The sequence below is a fragment of the Tachysurus vachellii genome, chromosome 4 (genome assembly GCF_030014155.1).
Source record: "Tachysurus vachellii isolate PV-2020 chromosome 4, HZAU_Pvac_v1, whole genome shotgun sequence".
Taxonomy (NCBI): Eukaryota; Metazoa; Chordata; class Actinopteri; order Siluriformes; family Bagridae; genus Tachysurus; species Tachysurus vachellii.
The window spans coordinates 17,031,598-17,050,636 of NC_083463.1; the positions used below are offsets into that span (position 1 = coordinate 17,031,598).

General features: G+C 37.5%; 1 protein-coding gene across 2 annotated transcripts in view; it reads right to left on the reverse strand.

The window, feature by feature from the left end:
• The window catches only part of tafa3a (TAFA chemokine like family member 3a), a 70,682-nt gene that overhangs the window by 3,225 nt on the left and 48,418 nt on the right, over window positions 1-19,039 (reverse strand). For both annotated transcript variants that reach the window (XM_060867109.1, XM_060867108.1), the window contains exons 3-4: window positions 2,870-3,019; window positions 705-829 (exon numbers count right to left, since the gene is read on the reverse strand). In XM_060867109.1, coding sequence (XP_060723092.1) covers window positions 705-829; window positions 2,870-3,019 — 275 coding nt within the window. The remainder of the gene's footprint in view (window positions 1-704; window positions 830-2,869; window positions 3,020-19,039) is intronic.

A 19,039-nucleotide genomic window follows, 5' to 3' on the forward strand; every position in this document is an offset into this window, starting at 1 on the left:
GAAAACTCACAAATTACACACATAGGCTCACACACGCAGTGTACAGAAATACTGATTGCAGCACTATTTAACCAGAAAGCTTGTGTCATTTTTTTCCTTGCAGTATTAAATATAACTTTACTTTAATTTCATCTGGGTCAAATAGCAGTGTCACATATTTACACTGGGGGTCTGTTTTAAAGGCAGGGGGTTATAAACAGTCATTTAAAGCTAATCCTGAAATAGATACTTTATCCTCTTTAGATGACAATGGTGTAAAAGATTCCAAAGAAAGTAATGCATGGTATAAAAGACTGGTATTCAGGAAAATTACAAAACAGCTACTGAGAATATCCTATAGGATTAGCAGGATATCATTCTTCAGTTGAATATAAGCAGCACACAAGTTACACAGTAGTGTGTCAGTAATTTCCAGCTCAGTACTTTTATGTGCTGACCCATACTAGTTATTTACAAATAACTGCCAAATAAGAGGTTCCATTTTCACTTTTTACATATACTACAATAATTGTGATCATTTCCCATTTCTTTCATTCCTTCAAAAATGATGGCTTATGGATTATTTAACCTTAACCAAAACATTGATCTATCCAAATCGTAATAATTGGTGCTATTAATACTTTAAAGTGATGCTACATACTCATGTTTAATGCACGTTAGAGCAAAATGAATGATTATCAAACACACTGCTTTTTTTTTCTTACCCTGGTCGTCTTGACTTTGTTCCCAGTGCTGCAACTCCAACCTTTAAGATCTGGCAACACCTTACATTCCTCACCCTCCATACAGGGCTGCATCTGGCACCACCACTTCTGTGCTACTATAGATGCTATGAAGACAGATACAGAAAGAGAACAGAAGAGAATGAATCTCTCTGGCTTACTCACTTCTAATAGCTGTAGATACTATAAGCACATTTAGAGTGAAACATTTCTCACTCAAATAAACACAATACAACAATCACCCAATAATATTTTACTCACAAAATACCCTCTTATCTGTTCTTTTTCTATCTCTCTTTTTCACTCTTCTACTCCCTCTCTTTCTGCATTAGAGGAAATCAGCCTGTGAGTGTTTCAACATGTGCTGATGCTTGGAATCCATCACTGGTTTGCTGCTGGTCTCAAGGAACAAGGCAAAGGTTGGAATGTCAAAATGTGTCAAAATGAAGTGAACCATTGTGAGAAATGATAACAGCAATAAAGGCTAAGGCCAAAACATCAAAGTAGGAGTGCAGAAATATTAGACAATAGTTCAGGGGTTTGGAAACAGATGAGTGAACAGCTCTCTCTCTAATATACACACAATGAGCACTTTATTAGGAACACTTTGCTAAAACTGAGTAGGGCCTCCCGTTGCTCTCAAAACAAGCTCAATTCTTTGTGGCACGGATTCCAGATGATGTTGGAAACATTCGTTTGAGATTCTGGTACATGTTGACATGATTGCATCATGCAATACCTGCAGATTTTTCAGGAGCACTTTCATGCTGTGAATCTCCTTTTCTACCACTTCCCAAAGGTGCATTATTGGATTCAGATCCGATGACTTGTTAAGTATCTAAAATATTAAAACAGTCTGTCTGGCACCAAAAACCATGCCACATTTAAAGTCACAGATATCACATTTTCGCCCCATTAGCAGAAGCTCTTGGTGTCTATCTGCATGATTTTATGATTTTTCTGCTGTTTCCACATGATAGGCTGACTGTATAACTGCATAAATGAGCAGGTGTATAGGTGTTCCTATATGGCACCAAGACAAGATGTTTACAGGTTCACACAGTAACAATACATTTGTAGTGACTTAAATGGCAGATGCTCCACATAATCCAATTCTAGCCATGAGTTAACTTAAAATGTAAATTTAACATGGAAATGCTTTGAGTGATGTAATGTTTATATAACATTTACAGAAGGAGTTTCATGTGTCAGTGCTATGTAACAAGCTAAATGTTATAGTTTAAGTGGTAAAAAGGAGCTGTTCCAAACATAACATCTAAATATAACCTATAACCTGATAAAAAAAAATGACATACTCTATTGGTCTTTAATTAATAAACTATTGCTAAAGTATACAAGAAATTAAAAAGACTTTAGGGCTGTTATAGAAAATAATCTAATTCAGCAACATAAACATATCACATCGGCTGTAGAATTAATTACACATGGCATAAGCAAATATCCTACCGAAATCTACTAGTGTTAATTTGGTTCCTCTATTGTACTATGGCATCTTAGGAAATGTGTCTCACAGCACAGGTGGAGGAAGGGCACAGAGGGCAACCAGAATCCACCGGTATATTACAGAGCAGAAAAGAAGATCAGGATCGATTGACCCGTCCAGAGAGAAAGCCTGTCGACATGTTATTAGACAAGCAGGCTCTGCCGTGCTCTAGAATGCAGGAGGATGATGGTGTCATGGTGAAATGGCTCTCGACTCTGGAGTGACAGGTGCGAAAGATGAGATGGCGATAGAGATATGGGACTCCAGTTTGATGGGCAGAAACAGTTTGGGGCACGTTTTATCGATTATATGGCTTTAAACAGACAATTCAATTGTAACCACTGACTCCAGAGAAGTGTTTACAGTCGGTAATTTGCATATAATGTATTTGTCTCTGTTTGTTGGACGAAATATGATTTTTACACACATTATATTAGTCTCTATTTACATGAAATATTTGCTCTAATATGCTGGTAGGTATGTAGTGGATTATAAAAGAAGATCTTTCTAGACTCCCGCATTTTTGGCAGGAGTGAAAAAAAGAACAGGTTAGAGACTATTAATATTCATGCCAGGTCCTCAGAAAACAGAAATACCTCACATAAAATCAAAGCCTAGGCAAGAAGAGAAAAACAAATCCTACCATCCACACAGGAGGGGGCTGCTCTGGTGGTGCCGGCGACTTGTCCGGGAAAGCAGGAGCACTTGACAGTTTGAGAACGCTCTTCGATTTTGTTCTTGTTACAACAACGGTGCGCTGCTATGACCTCACAGGTTCCTGCCTTGACATGTACTGCAGGAACAAAACAAGGACACAAAACCATTAAAACTGGACAGCTGTTTCAACCTTGACTCCTGCAGACATTAAAGTCTGCAATTTTATGTTTGCCTTCACCTCTGGTTCTAGGTGGCAAGAAAAAAGCAATATTGCGATGACAATGGGGTCATATTAATTAACACACAACCAAACAAGCTGTAGGATATGGTTATGTTTTATGTTACCAATGAAATACTAATGTATTGGAAGACTTTCATATGCATTTGGTTAGAGTTATGTATAAGAGAGTATGGTTCATATTTACCATTAACGGTATATTTGGAAATCGCAGCAGGTAAGCAAACATAAAACACTCACTTTACTCATTCACATTTTGTGGGCCAAATCTGGTAGTAAAGAAAAAAACATTTTCTCAAAGTTTTAGTGTTCTTTTCAAATCAGCCTTAATTACATTGGTAAAGATTTTCAATTTACAACTTGAGCTGAAAATTGATTGAAAAAAGGGCCTCCATCTTCCCATTAGTGGGCCAATCTGAAAATCTCATCAACAACATTAAAAACATTTTGTCTTCAATCAATAAGAAGCCATGCGGACACACAAAAGGGCCGATCATGCAGAGGGCCAATCAGTTACTGGAGAAAGAAAACAGATTTGTTGGTGTGAGCATGTATGGGTGAAGGGAGTTATTTTTTGTGTGATTATCTCCTAGCCCAAAGCTCATAAGGTGAAACTTAATTTAGAAAGTTTCAACAGTCACAGACTGAATAGTCTAAGTTTGTTTTTAGGTGATGAATGTTGAGGGAATAGGAGGGCATGTTCCTTGTTTTTTTGGGATGGATCGATGAACCCTTAAATAATCATCTGTATACCAAATTACAAAATTATCAGCAGCTGTTAAAAAAATCACAAAATGCTTTCATTTCTGATCAAAGAATAGGTTTGGGTTACCTTGGGAGATGTCTCACTGGAAACATGGGTTATTGACCTCTAAACAGGTCTGCTGGTTCTAACATGGCTTTGGCTTTTACTAAAAGAGAGGAAAAGAGTGAATTCTAGCCCCAGACCCAGCATGTTGGGAGAAGTGCAGAAAGAGAAGCACAAATACCCAGTGTGAAAATTTCTCTCATACTGTACGAGCAATGAGAATCTTTGCTTGATGACATCATCCCAGTGCTTCATGACCTTTCTAAGAGGGTGTAGTGTCTTTGCTCTGACATTTGTGTAAAATTTCTATGCCATGCAGCACCTACGATCAATAGATTTCACTTAAAGCACTTAGGCCGGTCATCAACTAGCAAGTCAGGGAGCATGCATAAGGCATGGGAGAAGCAAAGGGCTAGGATCTAACATTAATATAGACTGGCACTGGGCTCCAGACCTCCAGGAGTTCAGTGCTTCACAAACACTTCTTCATTCAAATCTGCTGATCCTTGATTGCTAAGTAATTATTCATTACTTGCAGCAAAAACTGTATATATTTGTTACTATAGGGAGCACAACAGCAGATTGTCTCACTGATTGCCACAATTATAACGTGTTTATTAATGTTTATTTATAACTACTTACATAACCAATAAGGATTTCTAGCATATCAAGCACTGAACACTGCATTGCCACTGACCAGTCAGAGTGAAAGACTTTAACACATTATAGTTCATTATGATCTTCCATAAATACTCCATTAGTGTTGATGTCCATTGGTTACTAAAGGGGATTGTGTAGCAGTTATAAATTATTAGTAATTATCTCTTACTTTCTGAATATATTTTCATTGAAAGTTCTTTATAATTCAATTTTCACAAATGTGTATCGCAATCCATCTTTCTAGCAGTGTTAACATAATTCAAATAAAAAGCAAGTTTTTTTATTTCATATATATTTTTACATTTATACTAACGACTTCCAATGATATGCTAATAAATATGTTTTCCTTCCGTAGAATGAATACAGTTTGATTCTTCACCTCTCAGAAAAGTACATTATTAATGTACATTAATAAGTACATTATTAGTATATTAAAGCCTGCATAATTTTCTTTTTTTAGCATAATCTCTAATCTGGCAGAAATTATAGCAGGAAATGTTCTGTCTGGAAAGCTGGAAAAAATAGATCCAAGATAGAAAACTGGCTTTAATTAGCTGGTTTAAAACAAACAAACAACACAAGACACAAAACATAATATCAGAATCTGCTGGTGATAGAGTAGCATTCTCATTAAGCCTTGTGTTTGGACAGATGGTGTGCAACCATAAAGTCTATCTGTTACGACATTGGCTGAGACACCTAAAAAAGATTTTTTTTTTTTTTTGCAATAAAGATTAATTTCCAGAATCAACAGTTAACTATTTAACTAGTTTCAGATTTAACACAATTAAAATATATACAAGATTGCATATAAGTGTGATGCCTTGATTATTATAATGTACGGCGTATTTAGAAAGTATTCAGACCCCTTCATTTATTTAAGATTTTGCAGCATTGCAGCCTAAGTCCACAATTGTTTGAATAAATTTTTTTCTCATCAATCTACAATCATTACCCCATAATTACCAAGTGAAAACAGAATTCTAGAAATGTCTGCAAATTTATTTAAAAGAAATAACTGAAAAATCACATGTACACAAGTATTCAGACGCATTACTCAGTACTTAGTTAAGGCACCGTTGGCAGCAGTTACAGCCTCAAGTCTTTTTGGGTATGACGCAACAAGCTTTGCACACCTGGACTGGGGGCTTTTCTGGCACAAATCCTCTCAAGCTTGGTCAGGTTGTATGGGGACCATTGGTGGACAGCCATTTTTGGGTCTTTTCAGAGATGTTTAATAGTGTTCAAGACAGGGTTCTGGCTGGGGAACTTTAGGTCATTTACAGAGTTGTCCCTAAGTCACTCCTGTGTAGTCTTGGCCGTGTGCTTAGGGTTGTTGTCATGCTGGAAGGTGAACCTTCAGCCTAGTCTGAGGACCTGAAAGCTTTTTTTATAAATAATATCTTTGTACATTCAGCTTTTCCTCAAACCTGACCAATCTGCACTGCTGTAAAAAAACAGCCCAACAGCATGATGCTGCCACCAACATGCTTCACTGTTTGGGTGGTAGTGGGCAGGTAATTAGTGGTGCCTGGTTTCCTCAAGAACTACAGTTTAGAATTGAGGCCAAACAGTTCCATCTTGGTTTAATCAGACCAGAGAATCTTGTTCCTTACAGTCTGAGAGCTATTCAGGTAATTCTTTTGCAAACTCCATCTGAGCCTTCATCTGTTTTGTACTAAGGAGAAGTTTCTATCTAACCACTCTGCCATAAAGCCCAGAAGGGTGGAGGGCTGTAGTGATCCTTCTGGAACATTGTCCCATCTCCACACAGGATCTATGGAGGTCTCTGAAAGTGTCCATTGAGTTCACATTCTGATTGCTTAGATTGGCCAAGAGACCAGCTCTTGGAAGAGCCCTGGTTGTACCAAACTTTTTCCATTTGAGAAGGCCGCTGAGCTCTAGGGAATCTCCAGTGAATCAAAAATATTTTGTAGCTTTCCTCAGATCTTGCAACAATCCTGTCTCTGAGCTCTGCAGGCAGTTCCTTTGACTTCATGGCTTGGTTTTTGCTCTGATATGCATTGTGAGCTGTGAGACCTTTCAAGATTATTCACTCACTCACTCATTTTCTACCGCTTATCCGAACTACCTCGGGCCATGGGGAGCCTGTGATCTCAGGCGTAATTGGGCATCAAGGCAGGATACACCCTGGACGGAGTGCCAACCCATCGCAGGGCACACACACTCTCATTCACTCACGCAATCACACACTACGGACAATTTTTCAGAGATGCCAATCAACCTACCATGCATGTCTTTGGACCGGGGGAGGAAACCGGAGTAACCGGAGGAAACCCCCGAGGCACGGGGAGAACATGCAAAATCCACACACACAAGGCGGAGGCGGGAATCGAACCCCCAACCATGGAGGTGTGAGGCGAACGTGCTAACCACTAAGCCACCTTGCCCCCCCTTTCAAGATTATGTCCAATCAATTTAATTTAACGTAGGTGGACTCCAATCAAGATGTAGCAACAGCTCAGCAATGATCAAAAGAAATGGGAAGCACCTGAGCTAAATTTCAGGAGTTTCTGCAAAGGGTCTGAATGCTTAAGTTTTTCCTTTTTTATACATTTGCAAAGATTTTTGGAATTATGTTTTCACTTTGTCATTATGAGGTACTGAGTATTAAATTATAATTTGAACGATTGTAGTATCAGGCTGCAACATGACAATATTTAATACTTTCTAAATGACAGTATACTGAGATTTTATATATATATATATATATATATATATATATATATATATATATATATATATATATATATTTTTTTTTTTATATATTTTTATATTTTTATATATATATATATATATATATATATATATATATATATATATATATTGCATAGCATAAAGGCATTATAGGCATATTGGACAATGTATATAATTGTTTATATATTATTATATTGTATTATATTGTTTATATTATTATATACATTATTATAATGTATATAATATTGGACAATGCCTATAATTGTTTTATGTCATTTGCAATATACACATTTTAGTATTCATTTAATACATAATCTTTCACTTCTAATCAGTTCCGTTTATTTACACTTAATTCTTTCTTTTATAAACTTTTTAATTTAAGTTCCTTACAGGAGCATTGCATTTAAGTGTCCTCACTGAGCATATTACTAATACTGGGTAGAGTCTCTCTTAGCTCTCAAACAGCTTCAAATTTGCATTACATGGCATGTTGGAAACATTCCTTTGAAATTCTGGTCCACATTGACATAATTGCATCATGCGATTCCATGTGTTGGATTCAGACATATTGGAAACCAGAGACATTTTTGTGACATGGTGCATTATCATACTGGTAGCTATTAGAAGATGGGTAAAATGTGACCATGAACCATGATTGGCTGATGAAATAATTGCATGAAACAATAGGTGTGTAGGTATTCCCAATAAAGTGTTCAGTGAGTGAACATAGAGGAATTTTCTATGAGTCAATAAAATGAAGCAAATAAAAGACTGAAGACATTCTTAAGTAAACAACAGTGGCAATATAACCTCACAGCTTTATATGTGAGAGAAAAAGGTTGTCTAGGTATTTTTATAACCACCCAAGATATACATTTGCAAATGTACTGATATTCAGCAGTATTCTAAAATACTTTTTCTTTCTGACATTTGTCAGAGGAAGTCGCCAACCCTTTCTCTCCACACAGTTTCCCATGAATGTGATATAATTGGTTAGAGCATCTAACTCTGAACTGTGTGACATTACAAGGGTAAAGGATACTTAAACATAAAACCAAGAATACATTGCAGCTCTCTGTATGATGCAAGTAAGATCACACAGGCTTTTTCCCCGCTTTAAGTTTCTTTTGGGGCATGTCAGTCAGCTTTTTGGAGCTGTGAATGGTTGCTTATACCTAAACAGTTTGTGCACATGCAGTATTAATAGGGGGAAAAAAATCTATAACCACCCTCTGTGCTCATATCAAATTACCATAACATAGCCACTTTTTCCTTTGACTGCAGCAAGAAAAGGACCACAGGCTTTGTGTTGCCAAAAGTGCGGTGTGTTGTGTTTGCCCAGCATCATATTAGGTAAAATGTAAGAGCATGTACTCAGAGCTCAGAATGACATGCTGCAATTTCTTAACTATAGTGCAATGTTGACAAATTTGATGTTTGCCTTATACTGATCAGCAATAACATTAAATCCACCTGCCTAATATTTCTTACTGTTACTTATTCAATAGCAAGTTAGATGTTAAAGGGCATTTCATTGTTGTGCACCAGTACTATGCAATGACAATGAAGTTCTTATCAAGTTCTTATCTATCTATCTATCTATCTATCTATCTATCTATCTATCTATCTATCTATCTATCTATCTATCTATCTATCTATCTATCTGTCTATCTGTCTGTCTATCTGTCTGTCTGTGTGTCTGTCTATCTGTCTATTTATCATTGTTTAGGCCTCCTTTGTGCCACCAAATCAGCTCTTAGCCACTGAGGCATGGATTTCACAAGACCTCTGAAGGTGTGCTATGGTATCTGACACAAATATATTAGCAGCTTTTGTAAGTCCTAAAACAACAATGTGGGAGGGAGCATTATCCTGCTGAAAGAGGCCACTGCCATTATGGATTATCTTTGCCATGAAGGGGTTTACTTAGTCTGCAAAAATATTTAGGTAGGTTGTATGTATTAAAGTAACATCCACATGTGTTCCAGAACCCAGGGTTTCCAAACAGGACATCATACTCCCTCCTCTGGCTTTCCTTCTTTCCAAAGTGCCTTCTAATGCCATCTCATCCCTAGGTAAGCAACATACACAAACACTGGCTTTCACATGACATGATTCATCATACCAGGTCATTCTATTGCTTTGCATTTTATTGCTTTACATTCCAGTTCTAATGCTCACATGCCCATTGTAGATGCTTTTGGTCGAGGAGTCAGCATGGGCACTCTGACTGATTTGCAGCCCCATACAAAGCATGTTGTAATGTGTTGTGTGGTTTAACAAGGTATTAACAAACAATGACATGAACTTTTTCAGCACTGTGTGCTACATTAGCTCTTCTATAAAACTGGATCAGACAGGCTAATCTTCGCTTACCACACCTTGCTCGTCCTTGGACCATTTTGGTAAGTACTAAGCAAGGCAGACTGGGAACACCCCACAAGACCTGCTGCTTTTGAGATGCCCTGACTCTATCCATCACAATTTGGCACTTGTCAAAGTCTCTCACATTCTTATGCTTGCCCATTTTATCTGCCTTCAACACATTAACTATGAGAACATGACCAGTATGTAACCTATGTAATGAGATGATCAATGTTATTCAGGTGACCTGTGAGGGGTTTTAAGTAATGGCTGATTAGTGTATATCATTTGATTTTTATGGAAAGACTTCATTGCTGTTACTAGACCCTGTATAGTTTAAGTAAATGAAAAATAAATAATCCAGCTCAGTTGATATAGGAACAATAGGTGGAGTTGTAGATGTTACTAAGGTGAATCTAAAATATCTACTGAACTCAGTGATCCAGTGTTGAGTGCAGTAAGTTCATACCAGTAACAAATATGTATAGGCCAGTGGAGAAAGTTTTAGGCTTTTTACAAGGTAAGCTGGAGCTGGCAGATCACATTAGCCTCAGCTGCTCAGTCAAGCAAAAATACGCACTCTCGTTTCTCTCTCGTCTTCCAGTACCGCGTTGTTCAAAACCTAACATGTACTACGAAAATATGTTCTCGGTTGCAATAAAGACTCAGGCACTGTGTGTTCCCCTCATCAATATGCAAGGCTCAATAAAGGAGGATGGTACATATTGATTTTGTCTTCAGCAAGTAAAGTAACATCATGAAGTATTCATAGACACTGTGCTGACTATATCAGACAAGCACAGGGCATGTTATGTTTTCCAAGCAAATGGCACAGCTGTGCAGTGGCATTTGTTTGGCACTGTTGATCATGTTTTGTAAATCTAATTACAGTATGCCTTACATTTTAACATAACAACCACAGCTGGCACTTACTGTTGAACTGTTGAATTTCCTTAATATAAGCTACACATGTTAACCTATGACATGAGCTCAATTATGATAACCTGCACCAAATGTGTTATATTCATTTCAATAAAAGGCCATTAATCATTGATTTTCTTTGTGCACAGTAAAATATGTATGGAACACATGGTCAGTAGAGATCAGTGCTCAAGCTCAATAAATACAACAATAAATGTATGACCACATTAAAAGAAACTTCTCACTGCTACCTTGGTGGAAGGGAGAGTACTGTACTTGCTCTGAGGAAATCAGTGAAGATGAGAGAGTCAAATTCACTTTCCCTCCATCTGTCCTAACACTTATTACTCAGTGTGGCAGCAGTGAACAAGAAAAAATGCTTTTTTTCTCCTTTTCTCCCTAGCTAAGCATGCAAGTGAGAGGAGCAGAGTGGCAACCCAATTACCACAGGCATTGGCGTGGCAATTTACAGCAAGTCACTTATGAAATTGTTATGAAGCGATGAAGGAGTTGGCCATCTGTGGTACATGGAGTAGGGAGATCAAACAGCCGGGCTCTTTGCAGCTCCAGTTACACAATTAGAGCAAAGGGGATGAGGAAGAGAAGGAAAAGCAGTCATTCAGCCTGGCTCTAAAAAAAAAACCCAAATGAATAGATGTCACATCAAATACTCTTTACTAGGCTGTGTCTTTGTCTTCTATCCCGCTGAGGAATGGAGGCTTGGGCTGAAATCCTTTGCCAGTGAGATATAAGAGTTTAGGTTCCACCTAGTCACCAGTCTGTGATTAGACAGAGCTAATGTGGAGTCCAGTCAGTGCTTCCAAATCAGACCTGCATCCAAGCACAGTTCCAAACTGCTCTATAAAAAAGCTCAAATTCAACACAACAGGAAGATACACAATAGAAGCAAGTATGAATAAATTATAGAGGAACACATTTGAAGGCAGGAGTTCTATAGCAGGCATGACACATGCTGTCAGCTTTTTGTTGCTTTGACACTATTGGCAATGTAGGCTCAGCGTTAAAAGTAAATTAGCAGAGATAAAAATAAAAAGAAGAAGCGAAACACACTGAGCTAAAATACTACAGCATACCACTCAGGGCACCAGGAAACTTCTGGACCATTCATTTCCAAACTTCTGATCAATGGCCTTTCCTTGAGGAATCACGCAACCAACTCAGTCAATGCTCTGAATGTTATTACATTTCTCTTTAAGGGAAAAAAGCAGTGCCCTGAAACTAACGGAGAGCACACAAGTATTTTCATCACTGCACAGCTAACATGCCTTGCAATTGGTGAGAGGAAGTGAAGCTGAAGAGAATCACTCCAGGCTTCAGCCAAAACAACACCATCTGATCTAGAAAAGTATCATTTAACATAGCAACACATTTCAGTTCTAAACAACCAACATGCAATATTTTCGAATTGCGTTCTGTGAACATAACTAACAGATTTAACAAAGTTTTAATAAATGGATGTGATGGATCTAAACCTATGAAAATTTAGACCAATAATGAAAATGATTATTATTAATGGAAAAACCTGGCTAAATGTGCTTGTATGGGTATTAAAAACCTATAAAGATTGTGTTCATAATGTACTCTGGAATAGTATTTCAAAGTTTGGTTCAACATAAAATAAATTTCTTATTTTTCTCAAGTTTGAGTGACTCTCCAGCATAATACTAGGCCTGTCTCAGCTGAGAATTGTTTGAGATTGGCTAAACAGCTTCAAGGGATCAGCAATAAGGCACAGTGAGCTACAGTAGTTCACATCTTACACTGGTCCAATCTATAAATTTTGAAAATGTGTACTGGTTTATCAGATTCACACTGGCTTAGAATATGTCTTAGTATATACAGTACTAATAATAATCAGATTTGTCCAGTATATCATACTGACCATCAATCCTTCAGGAATAATATGTCTTTCATGCAGTTTTTCTTAATGCTAAATCAAACCAAATGGCTATATATAACTGGGTGTTGAAAGCAACACTGTGTTTGGAATCTACATGTCTAAACAGCTCTTTGTCAAGTATGTCCAGTGGGGGTTAGATTATAGTAATTATGATTTTAGTTTCAATTTGGAGGCCTAAAACAGAACCCTACTGCACCATTTTGCATTCCTTGTGACTCATAAAGTCTCATTTGACCCTACTGTAAGTCAGTCAATCAAGTAAGACCTAAATTAAGTAAGCTCCTATCCATATGAAGTGACAAGGCTATCAATTTTGCCTATTAAATGAACATGATCAATATTAATGTCCAACTGTAAATCAAGTAGGTCATAGCTCTAGTTATGCTTGAAGAGGATTCTAAAAAACAAGCTTAAAAACAGCACCATGAAATATAACATGTACAAATGATGTTTTTAAAATCATATACACAACTTTATATAGCATGATTTCAAAATACTTATTTATTTCAGCTAATAGAGCATCTGTTTAGGTAAATGTACACCATCAGGCAGAGAGTACAATAAAGCTGGGGTATGGAGAGTTCTGCACTCCCATCGCACTCTGCCACCCCTCACACATATGCACGCTGCCTGAGTTGATATGCCAGTCATGTTTGCTCTAAATAGCAAGTCGTTCCCACCCTCGAAGTGTCAGTAGTGTTTTACATCTCTCATACACACACACATACACACACATACACCCAGTCCTCCAAGCCTCTTCCTAGCATGATTGACAGCTGAGATGTCATCAGGCATACAACGTCTGTAAAAAAAAAAAAAAAAACACCTATCAGCTTCCCTTGCCATCTTATGCCTAACATGCCAGTTACATCTCAAATCAGATGCGGGTGGTATGGTAATCAGGTCAGATAATCTTGTAAGAAATGGTGTATTGGCAAAGAGGTGAGGAATCAAAAAGTAACAAAGAAAAAGGCACTACAATGTAATGCTCAAGCACAACATCAGGAACTCTGAAATTGAGTCAAGCTGGCAAAGGGTTTGGAGATTTTTTATTATTTATTATTTAAGAATGGTATCATTTGAGTTGCTTCAACACCAGAGCTTTTATTCACTCTTTCATTCATCTTCAGTAACTATTTTATTCTGCCTAGGGCCATGGTAGATCCAGAGCCTATCCTGTGAACATTACGTTTGAGGCAGGAATACACCCTGAATGGCCCACCAGTCCATCGCAGGTCACCATGGACATGCATAATTACACAATCGTTCATACCTGAGGTCATTTAGAATAGCCAATTCACATACTAGCATGTTTTTGAAATTGTCATTAAACTGGAAAATCTCAAGCCATTACTTCCCATTTAACATTACTTCCCATCCTTCTTCAATTGCCAGGGTCTAAATTAAATTTTGTGGTCCTAGCCATCTTCTGTAAGGAAAAAATTAACCTCAGATGACAAAAAAAATCACAATTGTAGTCAAATTGTAAAGAAACACTCATAAACGAGGTGAGAACAAACAAAAACACCTTTCTAACATCTTTTAACATAATTAACAGACAGGTGTTACTATTAAAATGCAGAAGATTAGTTCATCACCAAGAAGTGTGGCTACCTTTATAAAAGTTTAACTTATGGCAGTTTGGTGTTCTGTATCACTCATTTGTATGTCTATATCATGCCAATTAAGGACATTAGCAATGACCTCAGAGTAGCAACTGTTGTTACAAACACTTTGAATGGTCAACATGTGACCATTCTACAGTAAGAACGGTTGTTTATATATCAAGAGCCTTTACGACATTTGCCGGTCTTTCCAGGAATGAGGTTCCTAGCAACTTCAGTTTATGTTCACACAGACATACTGTAAGAGCTACAACATGTGACATACAGGTGACTGTAAGCAGGTTAAATGTTTATGTTCATAATCAGAAAAAGACTGAACAATTATGGATAAGCCCCTTCTCTCTAAAACAGATATAAACACAAGACTTAGGTTTGCAAAATAAATAAACACAAAAGTTCCAGAAAAAATATCCTTTTGGAATGATGAGACCAAGGTGGAGGAATTTGGTCATCTTGCACATCACCATGTTTGGCAAAAAACAAATACAGCATATCACCTCAAACACCTCAAACCAACTGTCAAGCATGGTGGTGGAGGCGTGATGATCTGGAATTGTTTTGCAGCCACAAAACCTGGGAAACTTGCCGTCACTGAGACAATGATACACTCCACTTTAAATCAGAATATTCTTGAGACAAATGTAAAGCCATCTCTCAAACAGCTAAAGCAGGGCTGAAATTGGTTCATGCAACAGGAAAATGATACCAAGCACATTACCAAATCAATGTCTGACTGGATAAAGAAGAAAAATATCAAGGTGTTGGAAAATCAAGACCTCAACCCAAATGAGATTCTGTGGTGTTAAACAAGCTGTGCATAAACAAATGCCCTCAAACATCAATACACTGAAACAATGTTGTACAGAATAGTGGGCCAAAATACAGACATAGTCCCTTACAGAAAATGCTGACTCAAAGTCACTCTTACTAAAAGTGGGCCTACATTATACTGATCAATAAATCTATGTAATGAAAAGATTTACTTTCTGAAAAAACACATACTGGAAAAAAGACCACATTCTTTTGTGGTTATGTGAGGTTAGTTCTTTGTTTATAAAATTTAGTGAGAACAATTGTAATTCAGGCCCTGATTAATAAAAACCTAGAACTGCCAGAGGGGGCTATTTTATCATGAGTTATATCATGATATAATTATAATTATATCTAATTCATTATATATATATACAATGTGTGTGTGTGTGTGTGTGTGTGTGTGTGTGTGTATATGCATAATTGTCACTGGTCACTGCAATTGTCAAGGTTGAGCTAATCATTAAGAAATGTAAACAAAGACCTAGTGAGTAAAGTATTATATGCCAGAAATAAGTGTGAATTATAAATTACATTAACCCAGTTCAAGAGTCATTAACATACTGCTGCCTCTCTAATAGACATAATCACTGCACACTCCAAGTTAGCACTTCTTTAGCACTGCTTTCAAGCACAGACTATTTCATTTTTTCGTTATTTTCATTACATTATTCCACAGCAATTTAGCACTCTGTCATTTGGAGTCACCAGACAGGTGTATGTTTGAATAACATTTCCTCCAAATTGCCAGCAGAACTCTCTACTTTGGGCAATGTAGACAGCAGATGAGCAGTTTTAGTACTCTTAAATTTCATGACCAAGAAGGTTCCGCCTTGCTTGCCTCTTCTTTTAAGGCGTGCTCAGGGTACCATGTTGAGCAGTTCGTTCCTGCAGTGAATCAGACTGGGGAATGTAATGAAGTGACTACAGAGACGATTGATAGACCTCATTTTAGAACGTTCTATTTCACTCGACTTCAAGAACATTCTGTTTCACTGAGCTCAAACGACTAGCTGGGAGCATCTTACCATCACATTAAAACAGGGAGAAAAAAGAGAACAAGAAGGACACAGCAGTAAGCCTATTGCAGGCTTTTAAGGATAAGAATTGTTGTGCTGTATATTAAATACTATATTATACTGTAGTCACTACACATATTATATTTACTTTTTGCCAGAATTAGTAATCGAATAGTATAATGTACTCTCCAGGAGAGCATAAATGCCCCCTATTAATCTAGCCTTGGCACAGTTATAGCTGGTTTCATATATTAAACAAGATTTGAAATAGCCAAATGAATAGGCTTTTTACATGCCATTTTACATTAACGGCTTTTTCATCTTCTCTAAAGTCATTACCCTGAACACACTTTCACTGCAATATTACCATTATAAGAAAAGTACAAGACAATGAATGGGTTTAGCCTAAGCATTGTGCCCTCTGACCATGTATTTGAGCCCTGTAAAAAGTTGTATTAAGGAACTATAAAGGTTTGCTGAAGGCAAATTGGTTCACTCCTCCCAGTAACAGACACCATGTCACTGTCATTTGCAACTTATAGTTTTCATCTATAAAATCATTATGTTCCCTATTAATTCATATCCAAAACAGGAAAACAACACTGCTTTGCATCACAGGCCATCCAGCCACATGTCTCAATGGGTGATAATGAGAGGTTAGTAATGAGAAATAGCTGTAGGTCAGATGAATGATTAGACCACATACAGGCCAGATGAGTTAGCCAGACAAGAGCTGCCTGTAGAGATAGCAATGTGATTAAAAACAGAGAAAGGGGAAGGCTGATACTTGAAAAAAGGACTAATAATTACAGAACTGCAGCTGTTGCTGCCATTTATATTCAAAGTACCTTTCCTGTTTGCAGTTATTTTGATCATTACTGTATGTGGAAAATGAACAACTAATCAGTGAAGAATTCATCAAATGCACAAAATACAGACTTTTGTGCTTTTAAGTTTAAATCAACTTACAACATTTAACAGGTAGCATAGTAGCATGCATGCATAGAGAGAGAGAGAGAGAGAGAGAGAGAGAGAGAGAGAGAGAGAGAGAGAGAGAGAGAGAGAGAATTGTAATGAAGGACTTGGTTGAGCTAGACAAAGTAAGATAGCAAGTAAATCCCAAGTAAAGATGCAAACCAGGCATGCTGTATTCCCCTGTATGCATGGGTGCTCACTGTTAGACCAGCAATAATTTGACCATAAATAAATTCATATGACATTTTTTGGGCTTAAGAGTTGAGAATGCACCATAATAGTAATACAGCAATGTGTGAGAAATCCTTGCTAAAATACAAGTTAATTTTAGTCCAATAAACAATTATGTCATTGTCTGCTTCCCACTACCTGTGGTACAAATTTCCTCATGTACACAAATTAACAAAGGGCATCTGCTGTAGGTTTGTGTCTCCAGTAAAGACAGCAGCTGTCAGGTTTTATCAGATGAGTGCCTACAGTGTTTTTTAAGCCTGTTTTATTTCACTTACACTTTCAATCCGGTGGCTCCCCCTCAGAAAATGTTTGATTAGTATATTATAAGTGAAGACAAAGTGGTAGCTCAGTGGTTAAGATGTTGGACTACCTCTCAAAAGGTTGTAAATTACCAGGACCAAAAAGCCTGTATAGAGTATAAAAATAGCCAGTATAGAGTATTCTGTAAATCTGTTATGTGAGAAATACTATGGTTTACATCCATATAATCTTTATTGATGAATCCCAGGAGGATTTTTGACAGAAGTCTGGATGTCGTTATTTTACAAAATGAAATACTCATTTTAATTTCCTGCCTGTTTCTGTGCTCTTTGGTGCACCTAAGTAAGAAGACAAATATATCAGAGACCAGTAATAATTAATATGGTCTGTGCTGATGGCCTCATCAGTAAGAAAAGTACACCAAGTTTGCAGTATTGTGTTTGCATTAGAAGATCCATCTTTAATTATAGACAGTGACAGAATTGGGAATGACTCCTCAACAGACTTATCTTCAATGGACCGTCAATGGTTCCACCATCCTTCTTCTTCTTTTCTCTTCTTTTTCTTCTTTTTTTATATATCCAAGGCCAGAACAATGTGATTATGCATTCTGGGATTCTTTTCTGTTAACCGTGGTTGTATAGAGTGTGTACTTGAGTTATTATAACCCTCTTGTCAGCTTAAGCTAGTCTTGCTTTCCTCTCCTCTGATCTCTCCCATCATTGCGGTTACCCCCTCTCAGAATTGATGCTCATTTGATGATTTTTGTTTCTGCACCATTCTGTGTAAAGTTTAGAAACTGTTGTGTGTGAAAATCCCAGGAGTTCTTAAATACTCTAATCAGTCCACCAAGCAATGCTGTAGCAAACGACACAGTCAAAGTCAGTGAGATCACACTTTTTGAAGTGAACTAAAACACTTGATATGTACATGCACACATAAGCAGGTGTGTAGGTGTTACTCTTAAGAAATGTATATATACTGTAGATATGTGTGTGTGTGGGTGTGTGTGTGTGTGTTTGTGTCCTTTTTCCTGTCATGGCTGGATAACAAGTTCTGGCACTGCTACAGTGGTAGTATGTTATCTGTAATCTCTTAAGGTTGCAGGGAGAGTACTGTATGAAGTGTCCAAATGGCAGCAGGTCCCAAGATCTCTAGGCAGTGGGGCTAAAGAGGTCTGTTTACAGGTACACCTTGGCGTGACCTCAAAACACCACTGGGACTAAATATGTGATTAGCTCAGTGTTAGCCAGGAGCCCTGGAGCTCTGGCAGCTTGGAAAGCAGCTCCTTCTTCCCACTGAGGGCTGAGTGATTGGGCATCCTCACCATAATCAATCACAGACTTTACTGCCAACACCACACATATAGCATTGCCGGGAGAAAGATGGGGTCCCTTTAACTTGTTGCTATCTTTGTCGCAGCTCCTGAAATGCTGTGTGATTTTATTTAGAGCTGCCCTTTGGCTCAGGAAGGCAAGATTAATTGCTGCTGCCTCTTCACATTGTCCCCAATGGCTCTTTGCAAAGGCTCCTGGCGTGTGATCACAAAACATGTCTTCACTAAAATTCATGTAGCCAATCAATGGAGGATTTGTGTATATT